Source organism: Dromaius novaehollandiae, chromosome 18 (assembly GCF_036370855.1).
Source record: "Dromaius novaehollandiae isolate bDroNov1 chromosome 18, bDroNov1.hap1, whole genome shotgun sequence".
NCBI classification, from domain to species: Eukaryota; Metazoa; Chordata; class Aves; order Casuariiformes; family Dromaiidae; genus Dromaius; species Dromaius novaehollandiae.
The window spans coordinates 12,319,015-12,338,698 of NC_088115.1; the positions used below are offsets into that span (position 1 = coordinate 12,319,015).

Below are 19,684 nucleotides of genomic sequence, written 5' to 3' on the forward strand. Positions count from 1 at the left end.
CAAACGTTGTCAGGAGCTTAATGTAACTGTCCCAATTGCCCCGAGTTCATTTGCATAAGACGACTGATCAGCCTGTGGTTGTGGCTCTGCCGTGGCTGTCTGAAATGGGACATCTAGATTTGGGGACCAGGAAAGAACTGGGCTTCCCAGCTTGGGTGTGGGATGGGGAAGGGGGTGACAGTTTGGTCCTTCCAGTGGGTGCTCCAGCAGCCCCCTCCAGAAGAAGGATGACTTGTTGGCTCGCAGCTGCTGACAGCATAGGTCTGTCTGATACAGTGGGAATGGCTGCCAGTTTCCTGGGGCTCAGATTCAAGTGACCCCAAGGAGAGGGGCTTTTCCTGCTAGCTGCCTTTCTTATCAGAGTTCCTGGGCTTCTGCCTGTCCCATCTAAGTAAATCCTTTTTCTGGATAGTACTTTTTTTTTTTTTTTTTTTTTTTGATATTGACGCTACTTGAATGCTCATAGACTTAGCAGTGCCCTGCCTTGAGTTGTCACTTTCCTCAGGCACATGTAACTACTTCTTCTCATATTTGGATTTCTTCCAGGGAACTAGTTGTTCCTGCAGGCAGGCACTAAAGGAAGAGGAAAGCAGCTGGGATGAAGCTCAAATACAAGTCAGGGAGGAGGCTGAAATGGTATGGTCTCTCAACCCAAAGCGATCACTAGTGCTGTTAGGCAGGGCTTGCTCGCCCTGCAGCAGCTGCACAGCGTAAGCTCTTTTCATTGCATTGAGAATGATGCATATTGTCTCTCCCTTCCCCCCAGTCCCATATGTAACGTGATCTGCCCGAGTCCAGTGTGGCAGATGGAAAAGCAAGATGCTCTTCAGTTTGCAGTTACGGTTCTTCGTGGGCTCAACTGTCCTGCAAAGTTGCAATGTTCCAGTTTGTCAGCTTTGGCAGCGCAGCCCTTCTGGAGACCCTTAAAATCCCTCTGCCGCCTCTGTGTGTGTGTGTGTGTGTGTACCTGCATGTGCGTGCACACACACACATGTGCACTGATCCCTTCATCTCACTGCGCTTTCCAGAAGAGAGTCTCACTTGTACATCCTTCCTTGCTGCCTGTGGACATCACCAAGCTTAGTGTATTTCCTGGAGGTGCTTTGACCTTTACTCTTTCTTGACCCCTCCTTAAAAATCTCCCCTCTAGCAATTGGCACTTTCTAATTTTTACTGATCAGTTACTAGGTGGCCATGTAGGAGTACTTCATGCAGGTGGCTGGAGCACAGGCAGCTCATCTCAGCTACAGTAGTATTTTAAGTTTCCTGCATCTTTGGGTAAATTACTTGGCCTCTCTGCCTTGGTTTCCTAATGCATAAAATGGCACTCTGTTTACTGAGCCGAGAGTGGTGGTACCACTGTGGATCATAAAAAGCACAAAATGCAGTATGTCCTAGAGACCTGATTGCTAACAGACAGTTCTCAAATCCCTGTCCTACATTTATAGACCTTTTTGAAATGGACTGGTGATCAGCTCAGATCTCTCAGGAGCTCCTGTGCTGTTCCATTAAAAAAACCCTTATATCTTTTCTCAGATGAGTCACTTCTTGTGCTCTGATTCCAGGGTGCTTGCCTTTGTTTGCTTAAAATTAGCTGCACTGATCTTTAACATGGTTGGTGCAAGAAGCATCAAATAAGCAAGGGAGGTGGAACCAGAGCCTCAAGCTGAGGCACGCATGGACCCCTCATGGTTCTGCTAGCAACACTTTAAAAAGCAATTAAAATGTTAGACTTCCACAATGTGCTGAAAAGGCAGAGTGGAGTCAGGTCTTAGATTTAAATTTGTTTTCCCTTACATTGCGTCTGTTTTTGAGGGTCATGCCCTACCTTCTACTCGGTTTCTCTGACCTCTTATTTTAGCTGGAGTGACAGTGGAGTTTATTTATGAGCAAGTGAAACATGAGCTCCAGACATTGAATTAGCTTTTAAATGGTTGTTCCTGACAAATATGAAAGATTTTCTGAGCGTGAGGTAAAGGGCCATGATTTAAGGACTTATGCTATCCCTTGTAGGGTGCATCACTGTATCTTTTGCCTTGCAGTTGGGAAAAATGAGATTTGGCACAAGATCATGTAGAGGGTGACTGATAGACATAAGAGGATTATTGATGTCTTGACCTATCTAAACCTACACACCTGAAAGGGATAGGAGTTGATTCAGTTTTGGGCTCTGCCAGTGAGCTTTGTGACCCTGAGTAAGCTGCTTCCTTTCTATATGCCTCGGTTTCCCCAGCAATGAAAAGGATGGAAACAGGTGAATAATGGCATTGAGAGTTTTGTTGGCAGTTCCCTCCCCCCAAAATTGGAAAAATGTTTTTTGTTTCTCTTTCAGCAAAATATTTCGTTAGACCTGAGCCAAATTATCCTGGTGCTTTTAACATTAAAAAAGAAAATAGTCAAATGACAAGTTTCTAATGAAACACTTTGAAAATGATAATGCCTGGTGTTTTGACCTTGTAGAAGGTGGAGGAATTTCTTCTAAACAATCGATGTGCAAAACTAAGACAAATTCACAAGAAAGTCTTGGCGTGACTAAAATCTCCAGGTTTTTGCTTGGAAAAGTTTTGTTTTGAAGAATTTATCCTGGCTTTAAAAATGGGTGAAAAGTTTTGCAAATAACACTGATGATAAACAATGTTATACATGTGAACTGCATCTTATCCCACACTTGTGGCAACATTGCACTTGCATCTCTCGGGCTGCCCCCTTGTAATTACAAGGTGCTTTATCCCATCAGCTGTTTCTGTGCCCTTGGCTCAGTTTTGCTACAAGTCCCTTAAATGGGGGCTGTGTGGCCTTTGGTGGCTGTTGTTTGAGTTGCTCTGGGTTCATGAGAATTTGTTGACTGGGAGCAGGGAAGGTGCCTGACGGTGGAGAGATTATAAAGGGACAGAAGATGGTAACACTGTCTGCTCTGGGCAGCTTTTCTGCTTGTGGATTAAAGCTCATGCTGTGTTACTTGTCTTTCTCTCTAAGACCTTGTCAAGTCCACGTGGGAGGCTATTCTGTTTGCACTGTCTCACTTTGTGCCACTCTGCTCTCTCTTTGCTTCATTTCCCCTCCCTCTTTCCCCTTCCATTCAAGCATCATCTTTCACTCTTCCCCATTCAGGTCTGTCTTTGCTCTCTGCCCCATGCAAAACTGCCATGCCCTCACTATCATTCATCACCTTTTGCTCATTCACATCCCTGCTTGCCTTTCCATTCATCCAGGCTCCCCCTCAGCCAGTCCGGACTGTCCTCTCCTCCGGCCCCGTCCGCAGCCCTCCCTTTGTGCCTTTGCACTCCCTTCTCCGCAGCTGTCCGACACACAGCAGTCTGCAGTGCGCTCCAGGAGGATGCTCTGCTAGAAGCTGGCCCAGTTGATGGGCTAATTAATCCCCGCTGGAAGCCTGATGGGATTGTTTGGGGTGGATTTCTCTCTCTAGTTACACCCTACAGGTGAGAAGACTTTTTCCCAGCCTCTTTTCCTCCCTGGAGGTGCAGCCTGGTGCATGAATAGGAAGAGTACTGTGGTCTGCTAGCCTTCCTTTTCTCTCTGGTCTTTCTGTCTCCTCTCCTGGTTTATTTCCCTTTGTTTTAAGTTGTTGCAGCCCTCAGGCGACTCCTTGGAGAGTCACTTTGAAGTTCCCACTCCTGAGGAGTGTAACTTGCTCTCTCCTAAGATGTGTAACTCTCTAATTATGGTTGTCACCTGTGGCTTATCTGCTTCCTTCTTCTAATCATCTGCATTTGGGTCATTTGGTGCTGGGGCCATATCAGTTCTGGAAAGCTGTCTCTGCATGTGGATATGTGATTTAAGTGTCTACTAGCAAATTGAGCTTGTGAATGGCAGTAGCCAGGGCTTGTCGCTTCTAAGCCTCAGTGCAGCCACAACCCTGTGCTGGTGCTGGGAACACAGCAGCACGGACCCGCAGTGCTCAGTGAAGGTCCCACAGCCTGCTGTGCGCCTCGTCCCCTCCTGCCCAAACCCATGCTGGCAGTGCGCAGCTGTCACCCAAGCCTGCTGAAGGAGCGGGTCTTTGCTGCAGCGTGGCAGGAAAACTAACCGGGAGGTCTCCTTGCCTGTGGGTGCCCGTGGGACTTCGCCTTTGAGTGGTGAAACTACATTTGGACCGGTTTGTTCAAGTAAAAGGGGAATATTAGAGTTTGGGAAGAGCACACGGGCTCATGAGAGGAAGCAGGTGCTTTAAAAGCCTGTGTGAGCCCTGTACACAGGGGAAGTATGATTAGTTCAGTAAAGGAGCCAGAAATGAGGTAGGGGCAGAGGAGGAGAGCGGCTCTCTGGGCGAGCGAGGGTTTGACTGATGGGACAAGCGCTTTGTTGTGTGGGAGGCTGCGACGGGGGGACCTGCTGCTGTTCCTGAGGCAACGAGGAGCCCCTGGCAGTGCTCAGGCAGGGCCGGACCCCGTGAGGACTTGCCAGTGCTGCAAGAAGGAGCCTTTCCCTTGACAGCTGTTCAAAAAAGGAATTTCAAGCCAAGTTGTGGTGCAGTTTACTGTCGGGCTGGTGGGTGCATGAAAGGGATTCCTTATTCACTGTGCCTGGGCCGCACGGTGGCATTAAACCCGCAGGGCACAGCCGGCCTGAGCTGCCTTCCCTGTTGCTGTGAGGAGAACTGCCCTGTGCTCGAGCCGTGAGGCTTGTGCTGGGAAGCTGCGTCCTGGGCAACTCCAGGCAAGTTACTGAACCTTTCCAGCAGCCTTTTAAAAGGGACTCGGGCTCAGCCTTGCATGTTCCTTCCTGTGTTTTGCACTTCTTCATCAGTGAAGGCAGAGCCTGCTTGGCCTCCCGGGGTGCCTGTGTTGGTGTTTGAGATACGGCAGCAGCAGGATCCGTGACTCTCTGCAGCGTTAATGCTGTGAGGAGCAGCAGCAGACACCAAGGTGCCAGGACCAAGGATCCAGTGCTAATGGGGTCCTCGTTGAACACTCGCGGGGGATCGATCTGCCCAGCAGGCTGGGTCCCACTGTGGGTCTAGGCTGGAGGTGCTGGGGGATGTGAATAATAAATGATTTGGAATAGTGTTTACAAAATAATCACTCAAATAAGCAGATTGAATGGATCTTTTTAGGTTGGTTGGTTTGTTTTGGTTTAAATTGTGGCAGACAGTATAAACACAATACATTTGTAGAAGAACGAACTGGACAGCATTTCCTTCAATGAAGTTAGCTGCATTCCTGTTGCAGAGTCTTCATTGAATCATGTTTGCCTTAAAACTTCTCACAAGTTTTGTGTCTGTTTGACAAACTGTGGCAAAGAGGAGAACTCTGGAAACCTTGTGCCCTTGCCTTGTGTTTGTCCCTCCTTGTACCCTCACCCACTTGCTCTCAGGGTTAAATGATACAGATAAGAATAATTAGTGGTGCCAGCTCCAGACTCCCTGCAGAACCAGCCTGTCTGAAGTACTTGGAGATGCTTCTGTCGTAGCAGTGTATCTCCAGGTACCTGTGAGGCGACACAGGGAATCACGCGGTACTTCTGTCTCCTCTTTGCGAGGCTGACATTACCATTCAGTCCAGTTCAGCTTGGAAAGCAGAGGAGTTTCTTTGGTAGTTTCTAGTCCCATGTCTGAGCAAAGCCAAATGTAAAAATCAATACAAGTTTATTATGCTTCTCAGTCTGTTTAGTATGAGTCTTGCTCTGCGGTTGTTGTTTTAACCAGAAGCATGGTTTGGATCCCAGTATAGGTGGGACTTTCTTGATATACATGCGCTAGGGCAGATGTTAACCAAAGCTTTAAAACTGTATGTTTAGTTTAGTTTTTTCTAAGCCCTGAGGCCTTGCAATCAGGTCAGAACAGAATTGCTGGGATTGTCTAGTCTCTCATAACGAAGACCAGAGGATTTTCTGAGCAGACTTCTGCCTCTCCTGGGCCCTACCCTCATCTCCTAGGAAAACCTGCAATTCAATTTTAAACCTTCTGATGAAGTAAGTGCACTGTTTCAGTTTTTAATAGTAAAAACAATCACCTTATTCTAATCTAAAGCTGTCCAGCTTCAACCTCTAGCCCCTAGATGTGGTTATACCTTTGTCAGAGTGAGAAGTCCTCTGCTGCCAAAGTCCTGTTCCCCATGAGGGTTGTTCTGGGCAGTGATCAAGTCATTGCTCAACCTTCCCTTTCATAAGCTAAATGAATTGATCCTGTCAGTGCAGCCAGTCAGACTATACTAGTAGCAGTTGAAGTGCCAAAGACAGAGGTAATGTCACCTCATTTACAAACCTGCAGGTCTCATTTCCTTTTTTAAGGGCAGTGTTACCTTGAGAGCACGCAGAGTCAGAGTGACAAATGACAAGGTTCTTTCCCCAGCATGGCTGCTTCTAAAGATGGCATTCCCCATCCTGCACGCTGGCTGGTATTCTTGGCTCCTGGCCATATGGCTTTTTGTTTGTTTTTACAGCAATATGTATTGTTTGCAAGCATTCAGCTTTGCCAAAAGACCCAGCTTGTCCTTGCCGTACTTGCTGCTTTTGCTCATTGCCAGCATTATGCACAGTTATCTTACGCTTTCTCGCAAGTCCAGAGGCAAGAGTGAATTCTCATGGGACCCCATTAGTAACATCTCCATGCGATGGTAGCTCTCTAGTTTAGTTTTATTTTTGAGACTTGTCAAATAGCCATTTTTTAGCCTGTTTGAATGTATGTCAGGCTGAGTTTGTGTCCCTGCAAGTCCTGAAATACAATGTTGTCTGGTGATGTCAGATGCCTTGCAGAAATCAGTTATATCAATGATCTCATCTTACAGTCTGCGCTAGGCTTATATTCTCATCCAAATTGTATCAGTTCAGTATAATCTATTTTCTGTAACCCCTGCTGACTGATATTAGACTAGTCCTCCTTTAATTACACGTTACTCAGTATCAGTCATCTGTTCATTTGCTCGGGGTTGCTGTCAGGCTGACAGGCCTGCTTGTCCTTTTAAATTCTTGTCACGGCCCAGCAGTTTTGGGAGTGGTGGGGGTGCCTCTCTGTATCCCTCACTGTGCTTGGACAGGCCCTGGAGTTTTGGAACATGGTAGGAAAGGCTGCATCACTGATTCAAAGCTGGAAGAAAGGTAAAAGGTGGATTTTGATGTTCCCCCAGTGTTCCTGGACTTGCAGAAAATTGGTATTAGTGTTGGCTTTTTAAAATCTGCTGGATACAAGTTATCTAGGCCTGCTGACTCAAAACTGTCTAACTTTAGCAGATGCTGTGTAATGTTCTCCGGAGTTACTACTGGGACAGAAAGTGTATCATCATCATCATGTGACAGAGATAATTCATCGGGCTTTTGTGCAAATGCAGAACAGAACCATTTTGACTACTCCTGACTTTTTTGCATCGGTATTGCCTATGCTACTTTTTCTAGCTAATATTGAACAAAAAGCCTGGTTTGAATGAGGAAACTTGGCTGCCTTGTCTGTACCAGCAGGGACTCTGCTGTAACAGGAGACATTGTCAATAGTGGAGAATTTTACAGAAATGCTCATCCACATTTAGTTAACCTGGGGGTAAGCAGGGACCTGACTGCAGGAGCTTGGTGTGAAATAAAGCCCCAGCTGAACAACTATTCTGATTTTTTTTTTTTTTTTAATTTCCTCATAGCACTAGTGATTAGAGCCTGCTTGTCTCCAGACTGTGAGGTTGACTCTGTTGATGCTGTGTCTTCAAAATAAAATGCAGTAACCCAAATAAATGCAGTAACCCACCCAGACTGTATTGCATTTCAGCTGGGAAGGAAGGGGGTTTCCCATTATGTCCCCTTACCATGTGGAAGCCCTGAGAGATTTAATTAATGTTTGTACAGAATTTTGAGATTCTCTAGTAAAAAACAACTCAAGAGTCCTAAACAATGATTAGGTGGTGGTAACAAATGAGAATATTGGGTATCTGGACAGTATAGATCTTGCTGGTGTTCAGCTTTTGATATTTGATGCCTTGCACCATTCAAATGAAAAGTGGGTTTTATTTTAATTAGACTGCCGAACTCATTGGCTCAGGAGGTTTCTGACCCCTAAAAACTTGAGGGATTCGAAAGGGAGAGCGAGATATTGTGCATATATGCATATAACAATGTCTGGGCCAGTGCTGACAAGAAGATCTGGAAGGAGCATTAAGCTTCTTGTCTCAGGATTTAAGGAAAGGTTTTAACTGTTAGAGTGGGTTTCGTTGTGGCAGTCACTAGGTGATGTCTTGGGGGCTTTATCTTGTCTACAATTTCAGAAATGTGCCAGTAGTTCAGTAAGTTCCAGAGTCTCTTCTGGTTTTCAACATACTCAAAGAGATTTAATTCATTGCTGCTACTGCCTATTGTAGTAACACCTAGAAATCCCTACCAGCATTAAGGTCCTGTTTTTTACAACGAGTGGAACATTAGGCCTAGACCAGACAAGCAGAGCGTGGGAAGAGAGACAGCCATGCCTGAGGTCACACGGTTAGTCAGCACCAGAGCTGGGCTGGTAATGCAAGATTTATGACTTGCCAGTCTGGGCCGTAACCTGCCCTGCCTGTGCAGCCTGTTGCTGCAGCTGAGGATGTCTGTCCAGCAAAGTGTGCAATGTGCCCAGTGCTGGATCAAGATTAAAAAATGTATTTACAGCTAAAAAAATAAAATCCCTTTCCAGAGTGCCTCAGCTTCTTTCCATTAAACTTAATGCACTTGCATAAATAATAGAAGAGGAAGAAGCAGAGCTGGGGAAGGCTCAGTCTATAAACATGTCTCTTCACATTAAGACTTGTGGCAGGATGGAGGGGATCTCCTGCCATCCACACTGTCTCGTTAATCGCGTAATTATCTCCCTCACTTTCAGTGCCGCATCTCCTTCATCTTCAGTGCTGCTGCTGATGGAGCTTCTATTTACCCTGGCTTCTCTTTGGGGATCGGCTTTGGCTTCAAAGCCAGCACAGTGGCATATTTTGAATAATTTAGTTCCGGGTGGCTTGAACACTGTATTCAATCCAATTTCCCAGCCAAGACTGGAGGCTGATTCGTGCGAGTGTCCTGCCAGGAGGCTGATCGGGAGAGATGCAGCGGGATTGCTAAGATCGGTGGGTCGTTGAGACACCAGAGGACTGAAAGCTGGTTCGACAGGTCCTGTGAGTGTATCTCAGCTCTCTCCTTTTGCTTTTGGGCTTGCAGCAAGAAACCCATAGGCAGAGGAAGGATATGGGAGAGATTCATGTTCAAAAATGTGCGTGGAGCCAGGAAACGTGGATTAGAGTATCCAGCTGGGTGTGATAGACTTCCCCAGCAAGCAGTGGGTCACAGCTTCCTTGGGTCTCTGAAGGCAGGATCGTTTGGCCTGTTGTAGCACTGCGGTGGCTTGGATCAGGATCTAAACCTCTACAGAACCCGGGAGGTGAGGGCAGGGGTTCAACATGAAGTCCAGCTGCTGGACCCCTGACTTGGCCTTAACTGGCTTTGCTTTTGGAAAGGCTGATGAGTCTCTGTATGTGAAACCTTGGGAGAAGGCCAGTTCTGTTCATGTTTGGTCTCATGGTTCAACTAATCACCCTTTGCTGTTGTAACCATCACCCAGTCAGGCTCTGCAAGCGCCCCACAGCCCTCTCAGCGCTGGGTCACATGGGCACAGATATGTCGCTTCCACCTTACAGATGGAGAAATCAAGGCACTGCAAGAGGTGCCTGGGCTCACTCTAGAAATCTTGGCAATTCTGAGAACTGAACCTGGGCCCCAAGCCATCTTTCCTGTCTGCCTAACAACTGAGCAGTGGTGCACTCCTGGATCTCTTATTGTCCTGTTCATGTCTAATTAGTGCTTCCACTGCTTGTCTAGATGAAGTGCTTTTGCAGAAGGTAACAGCAGATGGTAGTAATGTGGGTCCCTTCCTTGTCTCTGCGCCTGAGAAAGCAGAAGAAATAAATTAGAGTGGAAATGCCTCTACAGATTGGCCAGCTGGCTCATGAGCCCAGCCCTTCAGGCTACTCTGGTCTTCGAGGAAAAGGGAATGTTAGACCAGCTCCAGCTCCACTTTGCCGTGTGCTGCACACCCAGAGAGGCGTACCCGATGCCAAGCGATGGGCCACCTGTTCTGCAAATGCCTCTCTGCCCAAGCAAGTGCTGAGCGGGTTAGCGCTCTGTGCTCCTCACAGCCACCTCCCCAGGGAGCGGGTGCTGTGTGGGGACCCCACCTGCTGAGTTAGCGAGGGTGTTTCCTCAGTGCTTAAATGTGACCTGGCTTTTGAGAGCTGGGTGATGTTTCCAGCCTTCAGGTTCACCTCCGGTCAAAGCAATCTAACACGCACTAAGAGTACAGCTGGAGAACCCTTAATCACTTTATGCTGTCTGGGCAGTGGTAGGTAAATTCATTATTTACAGGGGAAGAGAGCGTGCGTCAGTGGAGCCAGCACTAATGTTTTGCTGCACGTGTTCAAGCGGCTCAGATTAGGTGACTCTTTCAATAGTGAGAAACTGGAATTTTGAGATGGAGGAGGGAGCATCTTACTTTTGACTGCTTTTTGGAGAAGGCTGGCCTTCATCTTTTCTGGATGAGGGTTTCTTCTCCCATACTCACCTCCTGCTATCAGAAGAGAGAGCAGGATCTTTAAGCTACTGGGAAGGTCATCACCAGCAAACAGTGATGAAACTTCTCTTACAACAGCCCCTGCTTTTTGCCCTCTCATTTGGAGTATAAGGCAGGCTTTGATCTTCTGCCTTGTCGTTCCTTTAATCTTCATAAAAGCAGCAAATGCTGTATATCCTGCCATCACATACAAAAATAATAATAATATTAAAACATAGAATTCCAGGTGGGCTTTCACTGACTCCCATCATGACTCCAGAGAGTGGGGAAGGGTAGGGAATGGGCTCTGGTATGATGTACGATTATCTTGGGGAGGATTTCAGTTTCTGTCTTAGATGTTTTTTCAGCTTGGACTAGGAGTCTGTGGATCAATGTATTGACTTGGAGACTCTTGATTTAACTGCAAGGTGACCCTCGAGGCTGGAAAGGGTCTGGGCATTTTCAAGGCATGTTAGTTTCCCTGGCTCGCAGAGACTGTGCCATGTAATAGTTTGAGTTCAAATCCAGCAGGGATCAGAGCTGGCATCTGAAATCCTCTCAGATGCAGAGATTTTGCATGTGTTTAACCCCAGTTTTCCAGTACCAGTTGTGGGAAGGGACCACATGTGAACAAGAAGCAGGCATACTATTGACAGCTCCTCTCCAGTGGGAGATGAAGGCCAGAGTTGTCATTTCCACGTGACAAGAAGGGAAGCTGAAGCTTAGGACTTTATTTGCAGAATCTGCCTCCTAGTCTGGAGCAGAACTGGCATCAGTGCCAGAAAGCCTGACTGCCAGGCCTGTCTCTTCCAGAACTGAGGACACCACTGAACCCTAGAACAGTTTAGGTTCGAAGAGAGTGATCCAACCTAGAGTCAACTTCCAAGTTAGATCAGGTTGCTTGGGGCCTTGCCCATTGCTAAGGCAACTTATGACTCTCTTCATGTCAAGACAAAGCCCCTACGATGTGGGAAACCAAGGGAGGTGGCAAATTCTCTGTTCCTAGGACAGATCTACAATCCCAAAGCCAACCAAGGATCCCCATCTTGTGCCCAGTTCAGCTGTTGGCTCTCCAGCTGCTCTCGTCCCCCAGCAGGCTGTTTGCCATGGGGGAGAGGAGCAGCCGGCTGCATTATGTGAAGTGTCTGCCTTTTCCCCAGATATCCATTGTCTGCCTGCAGCATCAGCCTCCACCCTACTTACTCACTCAGCCATGGCTGATGTGTCTTTAATTAAAGAGGAGGAAGGATCTAAGATTTTGTGTTCTTTTCACTACCCTGTTTCCTATTTCCATCGAAATATGCAGCTCCCTCACCTTATTTTTGTCTTGCCATTTTGCTGTGGTATCTTCACTTCATGAGACATTTGCTCCAAAACAAAGAAGGAATAGGAAAATAATAGCTTGTTTTGGGCTGGGGAATTACTATCCTGGGTCAGATGGCTGCTACGGTCATTAACATGTTTACATTTTTGCTTAAGAGCCTGCTTGAGGATCAGGGGAGTTAAGTGTGATAGTCATTGAAATGTGGAGGAAACCTTGCATGAAATTGCCGTTAGTGTCCGATTGTTCGAGGGGGGCAAACAGCCTTGCTCGTCCCTGCGCCAGTTGTGTTGCAGTTGTCTGCCCAAGTAGATGGGCAGAGGCAGAGGTAACTCAGCTGAAGGAAGCCGCTGTGCTGACTTGGCTGGTGGGAGAGTTGGCCCGGGAAGCGCATCCTGCGGGGCTGGGCCTGGGGCTCTGCACGGCCCTGCTGCTAGTCGCTGCCTGCCCTCTCTGTGAGACAGAGGTGCTTGGCTGGGCTTGCTCAGCTGGGACAACTGGCCATTACTGCGATCATCATGGAGGACTACCTGAAGCATCTAGTGAAGGTCAGTTTCCTCTTTTATAATCGAGGGACTCGAGTGTTTCGAGTGTGCTGTTGCTGTTATCAGGCATGAGGAAGCATGTTCTGCAGGACTGGCTCAGCTCCTTGATTTTTTGTGGTTGGCTATGATACCAAAACCAGAGTTCGGGGCAGTTTGAGCTGTTGGAATGGGTTTTGAGTGCTGTGGTGACAGATGGGTTCGAAGTGCCTTAATTTTATATGCTGGAAAAAATGTTTACCTGTAAATAAAGGCGCTCTTTTACAGCTGGAGTTTACAGTAAAGACATTCTGCTCCAGCTTGAGGAAGCTGTGGTCTAACTCTATTCTAAAAGGCAGGCCTTTTTAATTCAGATTCCAGTTGTTTACTACTTGACTTTTGCTCTTCTATGCTGTTCAGATCCACCGTTTTAATTCAAACCTATTTCCAATTAGCATTTGTAACTTAGTGCAAAACCAAAAGTATATGTAGTAATGTGAAAGAGGACAAAAGCCTCCTAGACCTAACACATTTACGGCACTGAAAATAAAAGCTACCTTCTGATACTCCCTTGATTTGGATGGGAGAAACCGCAAGATGATTAGTTGAAGGAGGAATGCTGGTACCTATTAGTGTGAGAGAGAAGCACCCTCAGAGTGGAGACTCATTTGTGGCTACCAAACAGGCTTCAGCTTTCTGCCTGGCTGTCTGGAAAGCCAGCAGCCACCCGCAGATACAGACAGTACCATCTTGAGTGATAGGATCACATCTGCTCTAGAGCTAGTGGTGACTGCACTGGATGCATTAATGTGTCCTTGTGGACTGTTTTAAAGCTCTGAAGTAATTTCTGTTCCTGTTTACAAAATGCTTCTTTTTGGCATGCTTTAAAGCAGAACAAAGTGTGGGGAAAATGGTTTGTGATCTGAGCAGCTCCTTTGTGCTTACGGAGCTTGCTTGCATCAATTCTGGATCTCTTCTGCCCTTTAAACGAATAGCCACATTCCCCACTGCTCTGGCTGCTGGTCTTTCTTGCAAGGACAAACAGTGAGCGCACAGCACCGGAGGAGTCCCACACTTCAGTTGCTAACCCTGGCCATCAAAGTAGGGAGGCATTTAAGCTTTCAAGGAGCAAATGGCTTTGTTCTAGACAAGATAGGTTCTGACATCTTAAATGTCAAGACATAGTTAAAGTGGTACATTTAAGAAAGATGTTAGTTGGGTCAGATGTTTTTAGGTAACAAGGATGAACACAGCAGTGTCTGTGGGATTTCAGGTGTTAGATCGATTCACTGAATGACTCATCTCTCTGCTTCTGTAAATTCCCTTTGGAAAAAGTCATCTCAGGTATTATGCTAATAATACGTTATTTTCTGGATATCTGTGCCTCGGGGTTGGACACTGCACAATTAGGCTGGCTTGGGAGTCCCAGCTAGAAGCAAAAAGCATCAGAGGTGAGCCTGAACTGAGAAGTCACAATTTTGGGGCTGGTTTTAGGGTCTGATCTGTTAACTTAAAGCATTAGAATGGACTGACTGGAGTAGGGGGGGGCTGAACTTCTCCAGGGATTAATATTAAGTCCTTGTTTAATGGTAAACAGCTGATGAAATCCACCTTTGTGTCTGGGTGCCAGCTGTCAAGAACATCCAGGCCACCTCGCAAGGGCAGAACAACCGTTGGCAGATGGTGGGGAAAGCGCCCAGCTCTGACTGTCCACAGGTCACTTGGTTTGTCTCTTTTCTCGTAATCAACTTCCCCCAAAAGCTTCTGCGTGGAGGGAATTCTCATTTGACAAAACAGCAGGCCAGCTCTGCTCCAGCAAAGGGGCTGGGATCTCCCCTCCTCAAATGAGACAGCATCTCCTCAACAAAACAGAGATGGCAGAGCCCCCCGGGAGCAGCAGGATGAAGGGTAAAAGATGCTCAGCCAGAGCTGGAAGGAGCCAGACCCATGCACGCGGGCACTGGCTGAACAAGCTGCCCGTGCCTGAGGTTGGTCTGTTTTACAGCTGCTCTGCTCACTGCAGAGCAGTACCGGCTGCTGGCAGGCTGTACGTATCCTCTGCCCCGTCCCCCTTCTCACCCCTCCCTTGCCAAGGCTGCCTTTTCTCCACTGCGGCTGATCGAAGGCCCAGCGCCTGTTCAGCTTTTGTTCTCTGCTAGGAAAGAGCGAGGATTGTTGGGACCTTTTTGGCTCTACCAGGGCCTTTCATGTCCCAAATCTTTCCAAGAAAAGAATCCCTCCTGACCACCCTGCCCCCTGACAGTCATTCAATCCAGCCAACAAGCTCGATATCATTATCTGCAAAGAGAGGCCAGTGAGCACCAGGGTCCTCAGAGCCAAGTTTGGAAAATCAAAGGCAAATCTCCCAGCAACAGAGAGCTGGCAGAGCCCAGGCTGCACCACAGTTAGCGCAGGCTGGTCCGGCCGCTGGCGTCTGCTAGTTTCCAAAGCACTAAAGAAACGTGCTTGGTGTGGTGCCAGTGCTGGCTTTGTTGGGGCTGGGGATGTGCCTGCCAGTGAGCTGGCAGCCCCTTGCAGCGTGCCCTGGGGAGCTCCGTGCAAGTTAGAGGTTGCTGGAAGCAGTCATGCCTGGCAGTAAGTTTGAACAACCTTGCAAAGCTGTCCCTTTTGCTCAGTGACATTTTTAGAAGATGAACCATTTAGTCTGAGGGAAAAAGTTATGTTTTTGAGCAAAGCAGGATTTACTCCAGATCTCACCTGAGACTTCCCTTCTAATGAGTCTGATTTACCTTCTGAAAATAGCATGTGGCTGCCTTGTAAGTTTTGGTTTAACATAATGTTTATCTCCTTTGCTCCCTAGCCAAAGAGTCTCTTCACAATCCATCTCGAAATAAAGATCTCTTCAGCAGTAAAAGCATTATACTTTATGGAGGCTTCTGTAAAGCTGGTGTGGAAAACTGACTATCAGAAACACTGAGCAGACAAAGGTCTTGAGAGGGCATAACATTATTCCTGTGTTGCAATTGTGTTAGGAAATACAGGAGTAAAACTGTTTTCGGTGGGTTGTGTCTCACAGATTGCATCTCCTGTTTGCTTGATGGACCAGATAAGGATGTAAAAAATAGCCAGGAGAAGCAATGATGCAGTGGAAAAGAAGGTGAAAGGGGCTGGCTTAGCTGAAGTTTGGGTTGTCACAGGGCAATGGGGTGGGTGACAATGCCCGGAGTCCCCCTCTCTGCAGTCGGGTGCTCTGCAGTTCCCTGGGCAGTAAAAGAAAGCTGGAGGTTTGCATGGCAGTGCATCACCAAAGCCTAGAGCAGCCCCTGCGATTTCTGTGGGTCTGCAGTAGATAGCGAATGTGCAGAAGACCAGAGCTGTGTGAAAAACAGAAAAGTTAATTCTGGCACTTTCCCCTCCTATCCCCAGTTTGATCCTGACAACACCGGCTACATCAGCACTGAGAAGTTTCGCTCTCTCCTTCAGAGACACGGCTCGGAGCTGGACCCCCACAAGCTGGAGGTCCTCCTGGCCCTGGCAGACAGCAACTCCGAGGGGAGGATCTGCTACCAGGACTTTGTGAATCTGGTGAGTGCTTCAGTCAGTAGGGCCTGTCAGTTCTTTGCTCTACTTAAAATGTTCACCAGTGAGGGACAGCCTCTCTCTGTCAACACAAGTGTTTGCTCTGTCCCTGCATCACAGTCTGCATGGGCTCTCCAAAGCACTCAGTGGCAGCTGAATTCTCAAGCCACAAGTAAAGTTGTTGCTGATTTTCCAGAGAAACAGGTTTGCATGGGAAGTACTCATGGGAGCTATTGTAAGAGGAGCATGAAGCAGCAGCTGCTGCAACTAAATTGGCTCCTGCTCTCAAAATCAGTTGGTGGCTGTCATGAGGAGGCAGAGATCTATCAGTCTGAATGTCTCCTGGTGTATCTAGGGATTTCACCACTCTCAAACGAAATATACAGATAATTTTGTGTGGACTTGCTGGGTGGGAGTCATATTGTGCTGTTGTAGACATTTACAGCAACAGGGATAGACGTGTTTCTAGAACATGTTCATTTTTTCCCGGATGAGATGTCTCAGACTAGAGTCATGATCTGGATGTGCTTCTTTTTCTCTGTTGATGAGTCAATTAGTGAAGGAATCTCTCTGCTTCTCGTCAAGGCAGTTTGGCCAGTCAGCCCAGATGTAGACATGTATGTTGTAGACACCCAGCATGGCCTAATAACATTGTTTGCAAGGCAGGCAGCTGTAACAAGGCTCCAGCGCAGGAGCACACAATGGAAGTGTGACTTTGTCCTGCAGGAATGGAAGGGCTCTCCCTCCCTCCGGCTGTATGTCCGGCCAGGCTGTGACACGAGGCTCTCTGTCTCAGTGTCATGTGGCACGTACAGATTCTTTTTCGCTGCTGGGCCAGGGTGCATTTCCAAGGTCTTATGCACACCAAGAAGGTCTCTCCCACCGTTTCTCTAGTTGTCACTGGTTTCCCAAGCAGTGGCTCTGCCCTGTTCTCCCTGGCTCTGTGATTCCCCACCTGAGTCCCAGCAGACAGTGCAGCAGTAAGAGAAACCTGGATGACAGTAAGTAGTGAATTTCAGTGACACCTCTAAGATTTTGATGGAAGGTTGGACATGATCTTGATGCAGAGCATAATTACTCACATATTTCTTTGTTCCCCTAGTAAGCATGGGGATTTGTTCTCCCCATTTGATCTATAGTCACTCATGCACTGTGTTCTTGGTTTAGAAAGAAAGAGTCTTCTGTATGTCTTGTCTCACATTAATCAGAAAAGAATGATAGCAGGGCAGAGCTTTCAAGGTTCCAGTTAAAAGCTTCAGTCGGGCAGTGGTCAGTGTGAAGGTGAAATTACTGTGATACCGTGAAATAGATTTGCTGGATCTAATCAAGCTGTCTTGTTAGCTCCTTGCATTTCTTTAGATACACAGTAAAATAAAAGAACCAACTATCAAATGGATCACAGTGAGTGTGAGTTTCCTCCAGCTCCAATTTTTAATAAACGGTGAGGTCAATAGTACCCTGTGATCAGCAGTGTATTTATAGTAATAGCTGCTTGTTATAGAGTTCGGTGTGTTCAAAGTACCGTGCAAGCATTCACTAATCAAACTGCACAACACTTTGGTAGCAGGAAGAGGTATCATCTAACTCCCTCTATGGAAACAATGGCCTAAGGCCAGCCAGCAAGTTGGCAGCAGGCTCAGGAATAGAACTGGGCTTTTCTTCTCTGTCATCCTCATCCTCACTCTGCTGGGCTTGGGAGCAGTGCAAGCTGATGAGAGGCATGGACATCCTCCTCCTTTGGGGAATGGGAGATGGTGCCAGTCCAAGCCCATCCAAAGTGACTTCTGCAGCATAGCATATTTCCTTCACTGCTATTGAATGAATCCTGTAAAGAAAACATTGATTTTTCTATCACCATGCCCTCCTCATCTGCATTTTTTGCCCTCACTAATCAATAGGTAATGCAGATGCCAGAACATTAAATTACTTATTAATGGCATTTCTCCTTCTCTCTCCTCCTCCACTTGTTATTGATTTACATCATCCAAACTTTTTAGGGCTGTTTCTGTCTTCCCTAGTTTCCTGCTCCCAAACCTTCCTTATGAACTTCCTGCTAGAAAGAAACAGTGTGATCAGCCAAAAATGGGTATTGTGAAGTGTAGGAGCAATTGGTGATTTCACTTTACACTGCAGTTCACTTTGCATTCACCAGGAAAGACAGCTACAATGACATGTGGTGGTATTAAATACATGCTTTGTGCTTCACAGTGATCAGCCATCTCTGCTTCTTGCTGTTGTTCCTAGGGTTAATTTGTCTCTTTTGGAATGCTTAGCAGGAATTGATCTGCTCTCAGAAACTATAGTGCTGAATCTGAAGAAGGGAAATATAGACCTTTTATTAGATGCACAGGGGCTTTACAAGCATGACTCTGTGTTTGTGTGTAGTTTTCCTGTTCTCCGTCAATATTCATGAACAAATACTCTCATGTTATAAAACACTGTTGATCAAAAAATCTCATGGCTTCCCAAATATGTCCAAGGTACTGTAACTCTGAGCAAGAGACAAAGCACTAACGAAGCTCTGGCCAGTGGAGGGGCCTTGAGGGGAGGAGTGGGACTGGTGCAGTTGACAAAGCAGAGATGTGGAAGGAAGGAGTTTTCTAGGTTTGCGTGGCACTTTTGAGGGGTTTGCAAGCAGCTCTTGTGGTTTCTTTGCAAGCTTGGGGATGGAGGGAGCAAGTGAGCTGCCTGTAACATGCACTGTCTCGTGGAGCTTGAAAGACAAAGGTTGTCATCCACCCAGTAGAAAGTGAGGCTTAATCACTGGGGATCAAAATAGCTCAGGTATCCTCCTAAGTCAGTGCCTAGGATATGATCACCTCTCTCTCTTTTTTTTTTCCCAGCTTTGTTAATTTTAGTGAAAATGGGGAATGCTCTCCCTTTTTCAGCCTTGCAGAAGCCTTGATCTTTGCAGGATTCCCTCCTGTCTATCAGAGAGCCCACTGATGGGAGATGTTATCAGTGACCACAGAAGCAGCTGTAAGGCTATGAAATTACTATTTCCAGGAGGCACTCCAGGCGATAAACCTCACAGAGTAGCAGTGTTAACAGTTTGTTTCCTCCAGGGTACTGCATGTCCTAAAGAGGGCAGCCAGAAATGCTCGCACCCCATGCTCCCACATCACCAGCACCAAGACTTCTGCCTGCTCTCTCAGATGCTGACTGCAGTCCCCAACAAAAGGGCTATTACTGAGCAAAGCCCTGTTTTGCCCTGATGTTCAAACGGTCCTGTGAACTTCCAGATGCACCAGAAATGTAATTCTAGGACTTCTCACCTTAATAGGAGACCCAGGTATACACACACAACACACATGCCTGGTCCCAACTCAGCAAAGTGGCTTGAATTTCTGAAATTGGAAGTTTTACAAGAATCTGCTTGATGGGAATCTGCAGGACAAGAATAGACCCCTAGAAATTGCTCCGTAAATAATTTGAGTAATGAATAAATGAGGGGAAGCTGAAGATTCCTGGTTTGATTTGCAAACAGAAAACGCCAAAAGAAAATGGATAGACAACTCTGGGAATTATTTTTCTGCTGTATATATGAGATTCATCTCACGTAGTTATAAAACATAATGCTGCAATCATATCCATTTCTGTTTCTATATTAGGACTTGCAAGAATGTTAGATTGCCGTTTCAGATGGATTTTCTTATCCCATGTCTGAGACACAGCAGAAAAGAAGAAAAAAAAAAGGGAACAAAATCTCCAAGTGTTTCCTGAGCAAGTGGAGTTGTCTTGCCTATTTCTCTTCTCTGGTAGCTTTTCTGTGTTGTGAAGAGACGCTAAAAATACAGT

General features: G+C 46.7%; 1 protein-coding gene across 1 annotated transcript in view; it reads left to right on the forward strand.

Moving 5' to 3' along the window:
- The window catches only part of RHBDL3 (rhomboid like 3), a 71,911-nt gene that overhangs the window by 21,907 nt on the left and 30,320 nt on the right, over positions 1 to 19,684 (forward strand). The window contains exon 2 of the mRNA XM_064522704.1: positions 15,734 to 15,892. Within this exon, the coding sequence (XP_064378774.1) occupies positions 15,734 to 15,892 (159 nt within the window). The remainder of the gene's footprint in view (positions 1 to 15,733; positions 15,893 to 19,684) is intronic.